The 13,423-nt window shown below is 52.5% G+C and overlaps 1 protein-coding gene across 2 annotated transcripts in view; it reads right to left on the bottom strand.

The window, feature by feature from the left end:
- ITGA1 (integrin subunit alpha 1) overlaps positions 1-13,423 on the bottom strand; it is a 171,260-nt gene that overhangs the window by 25,828 nt on the left and 132,009 nt on the right. For both annotated transcript variants that reach the window (XM_059695007.1, XM_059695006.1), the window contains 6 exons: positions 9,555-9,700; positions 8,067-8,210; positions 6,630-6,887; positions 5,047-5,177; positions 3,075-3,241; positions 1,343-1,479 (listed from right to left, as the gene is read on the bottom strand). In XM_059695007.1, the coding sequence (XP_059550990.1) occupies positions 1,343-1,479; positions 3,075-3,241; positions 5,047-5,177; positions 6,630-6,887; positions 8,067-8,210; positions 9,555-9,700 (983 nt within the window). The remainder of the gene's footprint in view (positions 1-1,342; positions 1,480-3,074; positions 3,242-5,046; positions 5,178-6,629; positions 6,888-8,066; positions 8,211-9,554; positions 9,701-13,423) is intronic.

Below are 13,423 nucleotides of genomic sequence, written 5' to 3'. Positions count from 1 at the left end.
GAAAATCACGGAGGAAAAGTCTCTATGTTTCAATATCGGTTACTAAAAACAGTGCTTTCTCATTGCATCCATTCTGCACTGTGTTTTTTTTAAAAAAAAATATTTCAAAAACTCTTGCCCTTTGTTGGGAATGCTCCCTGCACAAATGACGACCCAAGAAAACACATTTGAAACGGTTCACACTAGCTGGCCAGCTGTTTCTAGAGATTAATAACGTGCTTTCCACGGCCTCCCCCTCCGCTACAGTAGAAAGAGACTTAGGCAGCACAAAGCCTACAGAGGACAGAAGACACCAGGTATTTCCCCTTCCAGTTCACGTCAAAGGATGAAAGTCATAGTTCGGGACAAGCAGTGACCTCAGAAAGCAGTGGCCCAGCGGTCCCCTCAGCGCATTCATTACTTGCCATCCACATTCGACAGACAAGGCCAATAGAAGGTATGTGTTTGCAAGTTGGAAGGAAGGAAGGAAGGAAGGAAGGAAGGAAGGAAGGAAGGAAGGAAGGAAGGAAGGAAAGAAGGGAGGGAGGGAGGGAGGGAGGGAGGGAGGGAGGAATGAAGGAATGAAGAGACAGGCCTCCTACTGACCCATGTACTGTGCCTATTACTGCTCCATACGACTGAGGAGAGCACCTGGGAAGGCACATGAGCATTTCTTTAATTATTGTCAGCTGAATTCAGTAGTGTTGGCAGAGCCATGCCCTGGAAACATACCTTGCCAGAGGCAGGTGAGTTGTCAGCCTGACCTTCAGCTCAGGCACCGGCGGGTGGGTTTCATTATCTAAACCCAGCCAAGCACCAGGAACAAACACGATGATCCAGGCCCACCCAGAAGTGACGATGACAAAGAAGCCACAAGAATGCACATCATCTCCTTAGTCTTGGGCTTTAGTAAAACTCCCTGGTATTTTGCCGTATAAAATAAACGCTCTGTATCGGCTCTGGGTCACTGTCTCTCCATCAGAGGACGGCTGTCCCACCCGGCCCCAGCTTTTTCCTTCTATCTCTGTGTCTGTCTCTTTCTTTCATTTTCTCAATCCCCAGTAGCCCCTGCTCAGGAACCAGACCACTCTCTAGCCGCGCTGGACGCGGTAAAGAGAGAAATATTTCCATACGACATGGCAGCCTGTCCCACGCTCAGGGGAGATGAAAGACGGCTTTATCAATTGCACTTGGACATTAGCAGATTGTACCTGGGACTTTCTGACGTAAGTGAGCAAACAGAACAGAGCTTATTGCTGATGTGCCCTCTGAAGGGAAACGGGAGGATGTGGCTGGCCCCGAGTCAGACACCTGTGCTTTATCCCGGACGCGGAATGGGCCGCGCACGCTATGAGTTACTTGCCAACATGTAGAAGAAGTGCTGGGCGCACTTTGACTCGCGCACGGTGATATTCCTCTGGGCCCTCCTCTCCTGGGTCCCGGAGAAGAAACTGCGTGAGATCTGCCTCAGCGAGTCCAGGGTGACGCGGTACTGCAGGTCTGTGCGCAGGGGACAGAGGTGGGGCTGACTTCCACAGGACCCGGCTCATCCAGTGAGCATGACAGGAAGCCCTCAGGGCAATCAGTCACCAGAAAGCCCCTGTCACCCAGTATATCCCACTACCTAGCACAACGAAGATTACTTGAGGAACTCATAGAATTGATCTGTGTGTTCACTATACTTTAATGTTTTTAATCACACTTATTCTGTAACTAGAGGCCCGGTGCATGAAATTTGTGCATGGAGGGAGGAGGGTCCCCTCAGCCCAGCCTGCACCCTCTCCAATCTGGGACCACTCAGGGGATGTCTGACTGCCAATTTAGGCCTGATCCCTGTGGGACATCCCTCTCACAATCCGGGACTGCTGGCTCCCAACCGTTCGCCTGTCTGCCTGCCTGATTGACCCTAACCACTTCTGCCTGTGTGCCTGATCACCCCTAAACACTCCCTGCTGGCCTGGTCGCCCCCAACTGCCCCCCCACCAGCCTAGTCACCCCTCAATGCCCCCCCTACCAGCCTAACTGCCCCCAACTACCCCCCCTGCTGGCCTGGTCACCCCCAACTGCCCCCCTGGTCACTCCACGCAGCCTGCTGTTCAGTCGTTAGGCTGTCCCTCACTAACCCCCCTGCTGGCCTGGTTGTAGGCAACCATTTGTGAGGGTGTGATGGTCAATTTGCATATTACCTATTTATTATATAGGATATTTATGTACACACACACACTCACTTCCATGTCACCTAACTTGCTGACCATGTCTGTGCTTATTGGATTTACTTGCTTAGAATATTGATTATGTTATCCTATATAAATAAAGAGGTAATATGCAAATTAACCCTCACGCCCTCACAAGATGGCTGCCTATGACCAGGTTGGCAGGGGGGTTAGTGAGGGACGACCAAATGACTGAACAAGCAGGCTGCGTGGGGCGACCAGGCCGGCAGTGGGGTTAGTGAGAGACAACCAAATGACTGAACGCATTTCAGTGTCATTTTTAAAAGCCTCGGAGAGTACTGTGTGTGGGGAGGCGGAGACCAGGCTGCAGGGGTGTCCCCGAATGTCTGACTCTCAGCAGCCAGGGTCACCCCAGTGGAGCCAAGGGCTCTGGGGAGCAGATGGCACAGCTCTCCATCCTCTGCAACCCCAGGCCCACCGGCAGAGGGCAGAGGGCAGGAGTGGAAGGGAGGCCTTTTAGGGCAATCCCAAAGGACTGGGCTAATCTCTCTCTCTCTCTCTCTCTCTCTCTCTCTCTCTCTCCCTTCCTCCCTCCCCCCTCCCTCCCCCCCTCTCTCCCTCTCTCCCTCCCTCCCTCTCTCCCTCTCTCCTGTTTATTTGCTTTATTTTTTAAACACCTGATTGTCTACAGGAAGTGCAGAGCTACTGGGGAACCCTGGGATGGTGAGGCCATCATGTAGAGTGCCTGCTCCAGATTTTGGGGGTTCCTTCGGCAGTTTTTTTCAGGGCCCACATGTTCCCAGGGCCACCCAGGCTGTGCAGATCCCTGCCCAGGGGAACCCCGCACCTGGCTGAAGCCTTTATGCCGGACCCAGCACTGCCGCCCCCGCCCCCCAGCACCTGCCGTGTGCACGGGCTCACCAGCCTCGTAGACCGCGTCTTCCTTGGACTTCAGTTTCACATGGAAGCACACGGTCGCGTTGATGCACACGGTTTCCTTCCCCTCCATGCGGCAGTTCTTCTTCTGAATATTCACTTTATTCGGTTCAAAGTTCATGGTCACTTTAACCACAGCCACATCTCGGGCCCTGGAGAGACACAGACCACAGGGATCACTCCCACGTCCTCACGGGTGACGGACGCCACCACGCGGGGATTCAGAGAGCATCGGGGTGGTTCTCTGTGGACCCCACGGCCCCACAGCTCTGCTTCCCTGCAGAACCCGGTTCAGACCAGACGGCGGCTGATGCTCCGAGGACACGCGGGTGGCTTGGGCACCGTTCCGGGCTTTGTCTGTCAAGGGCAGGAGATGCCGGCCCGAAATCTGACCTGGGGAGCTCAGGGCGCGCCACCCACACATGCCCCGTGACTGGCTGATTCTTTGAGCTGCAGGCCCGTGGGAAGCAGCACAGGCAGGGCGGGCTTTCCCTCACCCTCACCTGCCTGGGCACCACCGTCATAACCCCTCCTGGAGCTCACAGAGCAGGAGCAGGGACTCGCCCGGGAGAGGGGACAGGGCCCAGCACGACCAGGGAGCCTCGCCACAAACACCCACTCCAGCTGCTCTCCCACTTCCTCCCGAAGGGGCCAACCTCTCCCTGCTGCCGGGCATTTCGCCTGGACTCTGAGCCCCGGGAGCGCCTCACTTTCCCCGTGTCTCCCCCTCTCCATGAGGGCGATATGCTCACTTCATTCAGCGCCAACGGTTCAAATGAAAACGAAATGTATGTCCTCTCTGCTCCCACACGAGTGACTGGCTTTAGGGAGCCTGCCCAAGGGCACAGCCTCTGGCGGCCCAGCCTGCGCCCCCCACCCCCAGCCCCACCCCAGGCACCGCCTTTCAGGTTACTCTCCTCTCTGGTTATACATCACTGTCACCTTAGACTATAGTGATGTGCATCGCACCTGTGCATAGTTCTATGTGTAACAACTGCACATAGTTCTACATACAACTGTACACGGTTATATGCCTAGCACCTGTGCATAGTTCTATGTGTAACAACTGCACATAGTTCTACATACAACTGTACACGGTTATATGCCTAGCTGCTGTATATAGTTCTATGTATAACAACTATACACAGTTCTATGGCTAGCACCTGTATACAGTTATATGCATAGTAACTGTATATGTAGTGACATGTATGGCTAAAACATTTCTTAACGTAATGGTTATTATCTGTGTGTGGTTTAGTATACGCTTTTCATTTGACCATTAGTTGTATCTTAAATTACGACAAAGCCATGACTTTCAGGTCTCCATCTTCACTGGGTCTTTCTCAGTTTTCTTTACGGCTCTTCTAGTACATTGTGGGGAAATGCCATTGCGGTTTGCTTCCACCTGCATTAAGCCAGTGGTCACTGCGGAAGAACCAACCTATGAACTTTCCATCAAGGCTCATATCCTAAGTATAATTTTATTCATTAAATCTTTTCTTTGTATTTCTTAAAAAAGTCTTTTTAAAATGTTTCATACAAAATTCTCATTAATGTATTCTTCATATATTTTAACCAGTTTTTTTCAAATAGAATCCTTTATGAAATTGTTTTTAACTAATTAAACCTAGGGTTCTTAATGCTATTGATTAATACGTTATTTTAGTAATAAACAAATACAATGACACTAATCTGTATATCTGACCATAAACTAGATTCTACAGTTAACTGAAATTGCTTTGGGGATGCGGGCATTTTAAAGGCTGAGAAAATGAAGGGTTGATTCTACTTGTTCCTTTAATATGATTATTGACGTCTGCAGCCTAAGAAACTGCGTATTTTTATCTGAGTGATGGCGCGCAGAGGGAAATGAACACTTGGTCTGAGGTACGCCCGATCCCCTCAGCGCTGGAACCCTGTGAAGTAGCGGACTCGGTGGGCGGGTTCGGATACGCACCAGAAGAGGGCGGCGCCGCCCAGGCCGCCGATGGTCACGTCGGTGAGGCCGTCGCCGTTCAGGTCCATCTCCCCGTGGATGGACTGGCCGAAGAACTTCAGGGTCTGGCCGTCTCCACCGGACGGGATGCGCTGCGGAAACCCCGCCGAGAGGCGTTACGTCAGAAGAGCCTCTTCGAAAAGAAGAAATCTGAGGACGGGGCGGGTTAACCCACATCCCCTGCAGGAGCTGCGACACCTGCCCCAGCGCCCTGGTGGGGAGAGGAGACCTCTCTCAGGTGCTCCCCGAGGATGGGCTTCCTACAGCGCGGTCACTTCGCGGTCACCTCGGGTCCTGACCCCAGAGCGAGGGGGCGTGACAGAACCTCGTCCTGTCTGACCCCAAGGGAACACTGCGATGGGGTCGGCTGTAGCTGCTTCCAATCCCGCCGCCCGGGGAGCTGGAAGGCGCGGGAACCTTGAAAACGCATCACTCGAGCAGCCGGAGAGAGACCCGTGTCAGGGTCGGTGTGTTCACTAAACTTGGGGCCGGGGACCAAGGGCCATTCCTCCAAACACACTCTCCGTCTGCCGCCTCCTTCACCATAGACGCTCCCCTCACACGTGCCCACCGCCTGGGGGGGCCACAGGCGAAGGCCGAGCGTCCTCTAAGGCTGTCTTGTGCGCGTCCCCACCCGTAACATTTGCCACCTGCACCTCCTGACTCAGCTCTGATAGAACCCGATGGTAAGGAGACAGGACAGACGGACCCTCCCTAAACTTGGGGACCCCTCATCCTCCCATTTCCTATTGAAAAGTCCCAGAATTGCCATCTCTCCTTCGGAAAGCGGTGCCCTCTGGGGACCAGGCACACTGCGGGTGGTAAGTAGCAGTGCTCAAACGCACTCTTTTGCCCGGCTGGTGTGGCTCAGTGGGTGAGCATCAACCCGTGAACCAAGAGGACATTGGTTCGATTCCCGGTCAGAGCACATATCAGGGTTGCGGGTTCGGTCCCCGGTGGTGTGCATGCAGGAGGCAGCTGATTGATCTCTTTCATCAATGTTCTAGCTCTCTATCCTACTCCCTTCCTCTCTCTCTAAAATCAACAAAAACATATACTTTTTAAAAGTGCTCTTTTTTTGGTTTGTGCTTTTTTTGTTTTGTACCATTTAAAAGATCAGATTATGGAAACTGGCAAATAACACACACAAAAAAAAACTAGATAAAAGGATGAAATACAAAGTAATCCTTCTATAAAGATAACTTAGGAACCCGGCCGGCATGGCTCAGTGGTTGAGCGTCGGCCTAGGAACCAGGAGGTCCCGCTTCGATTCCCGGTCAGGGCACGTGCCCCGGTTTCGGGCTCGCTCCCCAGTGCGGGGTGGGCAGGAGGCAGCCCATCCATGGTCCTCTCTCATCATCGATGTTTCTCTCCCTCTCCCTTCCTCTCTGACATCAGTAACAACAATAAAAAAAGATAACTCCGAAGAGAGTGAGAAATCTCATCGCCCAGGAGAGTCAGAAGAAAGAAACCCAGCAAGTCCTGAAGCAGGACAGGCGGGGCCTGGCACGACCGGGCACCGCGCGGAGCGCCGGGGGACCCACCTGCGCGTGCTGCTTCCGCAGCGACCGGCCGCGCCCGTGGAAGATGTACACGGCGCCCCCGTGGTCGTCCTCCAGGGGCGCCCCGATCACCACGTCGTTGAAGCCGTCCAGGTTGAGGTCCCTCACGGCCGCGATGGCCGTGCCGAAGCGGGCCCCGCACGGCTCATTCTTGTTCTTCTTGGTGCACGCGGCGTGCTTCAGGGACGAGCAGCAGGTCTGCGCCACGGGCTCCAGGCTCATCTGATACTCAAACCTCGTCTGGAGGGGACACAGGGACAGGACGGTTTCTGCAGGGCCACGGGGGGGGGGGGGGGGGGGAGTGCACAGGAAAGCGCCGCCAGGAAACACCATGTGAGCATCCACCGTGCCGGCTGTAAAACTTCTTAAAACCCAGCCTGAGAGCCGAGTGTAGACGGTGGGAAGAAGCCGGCTGAGGGTTTTAGTGGGTCCTCTTAATGCAAAAGGGTGAGGGGACCGCCCAGGGTGCGTTCTTAAAGCCGAGAACTGACTTTTGGAATCCTCCATCCATGTCACCACCCTTCCTCCTCCCAATATTGAGCTCCTTTGACAAGTCTCCATAGATCCCCCTCATAGAGGACCCCCGCTGTTCAAAAGCAAGCTCTCCCCAAACCTCCCCAGAGTGAAAAAGCCAAAAACTCGGTAACGGCCCCGCGAACGAGCAACAACGGGCAGAAAGGAACATGCTTTCTGGGGAAAAACAGGATAGGATCCCAAAACGTTGGCAGAAGAAAGAAAGAAAAAATGATAGAAAGGAAAATAAACAATTTGTGAGTTAAATAATTAATATGGAGAGACTCTGAAAATTTAAAAAACCAAATAAATAAATACTGACTTGCTGTAAGCAGCAAAACAAACAAAACAACAACAAAAATAACTCTTCTAATAAATCAATCAATAGTTATTTCACCTACAAATAGTGTCTAAAGTCAGAATCTCACTCCAGCCCAGCGAGATTTTCCTAAGACCACAAATTCAGTTTGTTCGCTACAAAGATTTGATGTCATTGCCTGAAATTCCTGACACTTCCCCCCCCTCCCCCTGCCCCACAAGCGACCCACACCCCCAGACCACTCACACCTCCAGGCCACCCACACCCCCAAGCGACCCACACCCCCAGGCCCCCCACACCTCCAGGCCAGAGCTCATGAATGGCTGCCTGTGAGCCATATATTTATCTCCATCCTATATATTCTGTTTGAAAAGAATAGTTCACATTTTCGAAGCAGAAAATGCCTAGCGGTTTGAACACCTTCATTAGGACTGTAAACCTTCCTTTAGAGAAGAGGGAGTAGTGGGCCCTGACACTGTTTTTGCTCCTTTTTCCGACGTGAGTGCAAAAGTAGCGCCACATGATCTGTTTGAAATGGAAAGAAAGGCAGAGGTTGTCCCGGTCTCCCCAGACCCCGTTCCCGGTACCTGGTTCAGGGCGTACACGTACACCTTCCCCTGCTCCTCCTTCTCGGCCCCCATGAACATGGGCGCCCCGACCAGGAGCAGGTCCGTGTGGGAATCTTTGTCGACGTCCACGGTGGTCAACACGCTGCCGAAGTAGGAGCCGATCTGGGCACACACAGCACAGAGCAGCCGCTGTGAGACGCACCGGGCACTGGGGAAGCGAGAGCCTGCCTTTCCGGCTCACACCATCTGACCGTGCGTGAGGTCGGAGGGCGCAGGGGATGAGCCGCAGGAACGGGGCGACTGGGGGCTCCTCTCGGCCCAGGCCACTGCCTAGCAGGCCCCCCGGAGGGGAGAGGGAGGGGGAGGGGGCGGCTGCTACAGATTCCGTAGCTTCCAAGAAAGGGCTTCCTTTGGCTTTCTCCCCAACCTCGTGCTTCTCCAGGTCGGACAAGACCAGTGACACTGCAAAGATTCTTTTTTAAAAAACAAACGCCATGAGGTAAACAACGGAAGGCGTTCGGACAGGCCCAGCGCATGCTGAGAGGCCGCGGTGTGCACACACGCCCCGAGTCCGCACGAGGGGCTGGACGGGGCGGGATCCGGGGCAGCGATTTCACAGGTGAGTCTCAGGCACTGTCCCCCAGCTCAGGGCGTGGTCTAGTCCCAGCCGCTGCGGGGGACAGGGTGCGGGGACCACCCCCCCCCACCCCCCCGCCCCTTGCAGCAGTATGTTCTCTCTCTTATTTATTTATTTATTTATTTATTTATTTATTTATTTATTGTTTTTTCTTTTTTAGAGAGAGTGGAAGAGAGAGGGAGAGACAGAGAGAAACATGGATGTGAGAGAAACACATGGATTGGTGCCTCCTGCGTGCGCCTGGGCTGGCGGCAGTGGAGCCTGCGCCCCAGCAGGGACCCGCCAGCCATGGCCCTGGCCTGTGGCGGACGCTGGCTCCTCGCTGGCGGGTCTGCTGGCGACACCTGAGCCGCACTGTGCGCTGGCCGCGGGGAGGCCCCTGGGGGAGAGGCGCTGAGCGGCCCCCCAGGACTTTGAGGGGGGTGCTTGTCACTCAGCACCTCCCACCACGGGGCTGCTCTCCCTGCCTGGCCTCCCAGGGCGCCTGCCACCATCTACATCCTCACCTGCCCAGGCGCTGTCTCTCACGGAGACCTTCCGCACCAGTCCGCGCTCAGAGCCATCCTTCCACCTCCCGCACGTCCTGTCTGTGCCCTGCCGCCTTCACCCTAAGCTGCCTGCTCTCTCTCTGTACGGGTATTTGTACATCCGCATCTATCACCTGCTCACCCCGCTCCGCCTCCATCCCAGGGACATAGCCCCGAGGCCAAACTCACAGCCTCTTTCCATGCCTCCGAGAGCCCAGCCCAGGCCGGTCTCAGCTGAGGTGGAATGAGGCTCCCGTGTTCCTGAAGCTGCGGACAGCAGGCAGCTAAGTGGAGTCTGCCCAGAGTGTGGACGGGGACTTACAGCCATAACTTCCCGCTCACCTGCTCTCCCCGGAGCGCCTGCAGGATCCTGACGTCCCCGCCCTCCATCCTGTAGACGATGACCTGCCCGGTGTGGTTGTAGCGGGGCTGGCCCGCGATGTACAGCACGTCTCCCCCAGGGACGGTGGCCGAGTTCACCGCATAGCCTGGCAGAGAGAGGCCAGATGCATGCTCGCCCCCCGGGTCTGCACCCAGTGCACCGAGACCCGTCTCAGTGGGGGCAGCATCATCTCACATTTTCACACGGACTTGACGGTCAGTATGTGCACGGACACGCAGACACGCCTTGTGGGTAGAAGCTTGGAGGGCTCTCTGATGCTTGAAGCACCTTTGTCCTCCAAGGGTGCCCCCCCCACCTCCATTTCCCACCGTTTAAAGGCACAAATAACATAACAACGGTGACAGGAAAAGAGAAAAACATTCACAAAAGAGCCTCAAAATTGCAATGTGCCACTTTGTAATGCGTCAATGCTAGTTCATCTGGACATGCGTCTCTGAGCTGGAGAAAGTAATAGTTTCACGGAGTTGGAATCATAGCAAATGCAAGACTTTTCTGTGCTGTGGCCTATGTTTTAAATTGTAACTTTAAATGCTTGAAGCCGGTTTCTCTGAGTTAAAGCATAAAAGACTTGCATTATTACACAGGTTTCTTCCCCGATGGAATAGTGGGTGTTAGGTGGGTTTAATTTTTTGGTATTATACTTAAACCTGGAAAGACGTCTTTTAAACCTTAATTTCTTTCTTCATTAACATTTTTAATGATAAATTTCAAGGAATAGATTCCTGGATCAAATTTTTAATGGTTCTTACAGTGTTTGGCAAATTATTTCCAGAAAATCTGTACTAATTAACTCCATGAACAATCAAAGGAGAGAAGTTTCATCAAACTCTCCCAAACACTATGTGTCACTGGTATTACTTCAATTGTGGGCGAATGAATAGATGCTAAACATAATCTAATCATAGTAACTTGCTGGGATTGTAATTTGCATTTGTTTGATTAAAAGTGAATGTGGACAGTTTTTCATGTTTAATTATTTTCCTCTTTATAATTGGACTTGTATGTCCTTTAGAATTTTAAATTGGATGTTTAAGGCAGATTATTATTAATTTTCGAGCAAAGAATGAGATTTGTTCTTTGTGTCTCTAGAAAACAGAGTTAAACCAATCGGGAAAAATGACCAGTCAGACTTCAACTCTATGGAAGGAAGAAATGTTCTGATGACCAGAGCTGCCCCGCACTGGGCCGGACAGCGGGTGACCTGTGAAAACACCACAGAACAGCACTTCATGAGAGAATTACACTGACAACGTACTTACCGAGTATTTAACTACAGGGCGATCGTTCCACTCTCTAAAGAGGCGGAGATTCTTGTACTAAACCAGTGATGGCGAACCTATGACACGCGTGTCAGAGGTGACACGCGAACTCATTTTTTTGGTTGATTTTTCTTTGTTAAATGGCATTTAAATATATAAAATAAATATCAAAAATATAAGTCTTTGTTTTACTATGGTTGCAAAGATCAAAAAATTTCTATATGTGACACGGCACCAGAGTTAAGTTAGGGTTTTTCAAAATGCTGACACGCTGAGCTCAAAAGGTTCGCCATCATTGTACTAAACCATGTTTTATTCTTACAAGCCCTACAGAAACACCATTTCTCAGGCCTGTTTTCCTCATGGACATTTTTCTCACATTCTCATTTCTTCATCTGCCTTTGAGCTCTTAAAAATTATGACACACAGCAGACAATTCTTTTGCAAACATGTCATGTGTCATATTTCTGTGTTGCTAACCAGGGGATTGCTTAAAAACAAAACTTAGGGGTCACGTTCATGCATAAATAAACCGCAAAGAAGGATGTGGGAACAGGCTGTTTTGTGCCGCGCTGCTCTGCTAGGAGACGCCAGGGAGGGGGCCAGGAGGGCCTCGAGGATACACTGATTTTTTTTTTTGTAATTTTCAGAGTGCGAAATGCAGACTAATAAAAGAAACTTTAAAAAGTGGGCTGGCAACAATGAGGCTCAGAGCGAGCGATTACTCAGTTCATCGGCTCTGAGATGCGCACTTGGCAACCGGAACCACCAGCTGGGCCCCCCATGGCACCGAGACCAGCGGGCAGTGACTGTGGGTGCTCCTGGGGTGCCAATGACAAGGCAGAGGGAGGGGACGGGGGCCAAGGGAGGCCCGACTTCATGAAAGGAAGGTGATGATAAACACGGACGCCTGGCATTGCTTTAAGAAGAAGAGCACAGGCTTGAAGAGGAAGGGACGTGGACGGCCAGGCCCTGTGTGTGGTTTATAAAGACCAAGTCCCGCCCTCAGCTCCTCTAACCCCTCGGGAACCAGGTGGGGGAATGGCAGCCGGCGGGATCTGTCTGGATCTCATGCATTTGCCTCCCATCCTCCCTTTGCTGGGACTCTGTCTGCCATGATCAGCAACCAACAAGCTGGGCGGAGGAGCCGGAGGAGGCGGGAGAGGGGCGAGGCTCTTGACGACGATATTCTCACCGTCAGACCCACCTGCTAAACTCTACTGGCCTAAGGCGGTGAGTTCCTGGGCCACAGCCGGTCGGGCCCTGGCCACACCCTGAGCGACATTTAGCAGCTCCAGGGCCCCGCGTTCTCCTCGCTGCTGCGCAGGATGGATGTTTACAGAGTCTTTACCTCTTGCTTCCTGAGAAAGGGTTTCCATGGTCTAACGGCTCGCCATCCACACGGAGTCTAGCCATGAGCTCAAACTCGTCCTAATTTGTAACCCAGGCAAGGAAACGTTTTGAAAGCCACCTTTCAGATTTAGAATAACATTTCAGAGGAAAAAAAAAAAGCTATTTTCCCCTCTGCTCCCGTTCTGGGTGCTTCTCTAGTTTGAAGGAAATCGTATATGGATGAATTGGTTATAAAGGAGTCCCGAGTCCCATAGGACCTGAGAGATGGGGAACCTGCAGAGGCCACCTAATCAACCCCGGCCGTCCTACGGCACAGGACGTCTCATACCAGCCATGACCGCCCGCCTCGGTATCTGTCATCTCATCCAGACACGGAGCTTCCTCCCCGAGGGATGGATCCACCTTATTTACCCGGTTTCCGGTGTGTGAGTCAGGGTTTGGCACCTCTCGGGCACTCGCTGCTTGTTCATACCCCTGGACCAACCCAGTCAGCAGTCAGGCACAGTGGGAGGGGCAGGTGAGCACCAGAGCAGGAATCCAGAGACCTCCGTCCTAGCTCCCGGCGGCCACAGGCAGCTGTGACCTGATTCTCCTATTCCTCAGTTTCCTAATTTGGAAAGTCAGCACTCTGAGACCGCCTTTAATGCTAAAGCTCAGCAGGCGTTTTAAGCCCAACTCCCTCCTCTTACACCCCAGTCCTCCAGAGAGGACTTTCTTTCCTAACCGTCCTTTCTTCACGATCTTGGGGGGAGGGCAGGTAGAAGGGGGTTGTTTCCAGATCTGGATCCTCTGGATCATCTCCTAGCGACACCTCTTAGTTTGGCATTTTCTTTTCTAATGCGTGAGGCTTAGAGCAATGCATGACTGTTTTTCTCCTTCTTTTGAGAGAGCAGAAATAGACTAGACCTTTATTCGTGCATGTCAACGGTCTCAAGGGGTTTGAACACTCACATTTTACCTGCTGCTTACGGTGGACCAACAGGGGCCACCTGCTAGCCTGACTAACTCAGGGGAGGCCTGCGTGGCGGCCTTGCAAACTCAGAGACCTCAAGTGACCACAGGGGAGGGTTTGAAATTAAACTTTTTAAATTAAAAAGCAGCCTGTGGTGGGTAGTCATGTCCTAGGCCAGTATCTTCCCTGACAAAGATCAACTTGGATCTTAACTGAGCCTATTGTCTTTCTGCATCTATGATAA

This window comes from Myotis daubentonii, chromosome 4 (assembly GCF_963259705.1).
Source record: "Myotis daubentonii chromosome 4, mMyoDau2.1, whole genome shotgun sequence".
In the NCBI taxonomy this organism is placed as follows: Eukaryota; Metazoa; Chordata; class Mammalia; order Chiroptera; family Vespertilionidae; genus Myotis; species Myotis daubentonii.
This window is presented reverse-complemented; position numbering and strand designations above follow the sequence as displayed.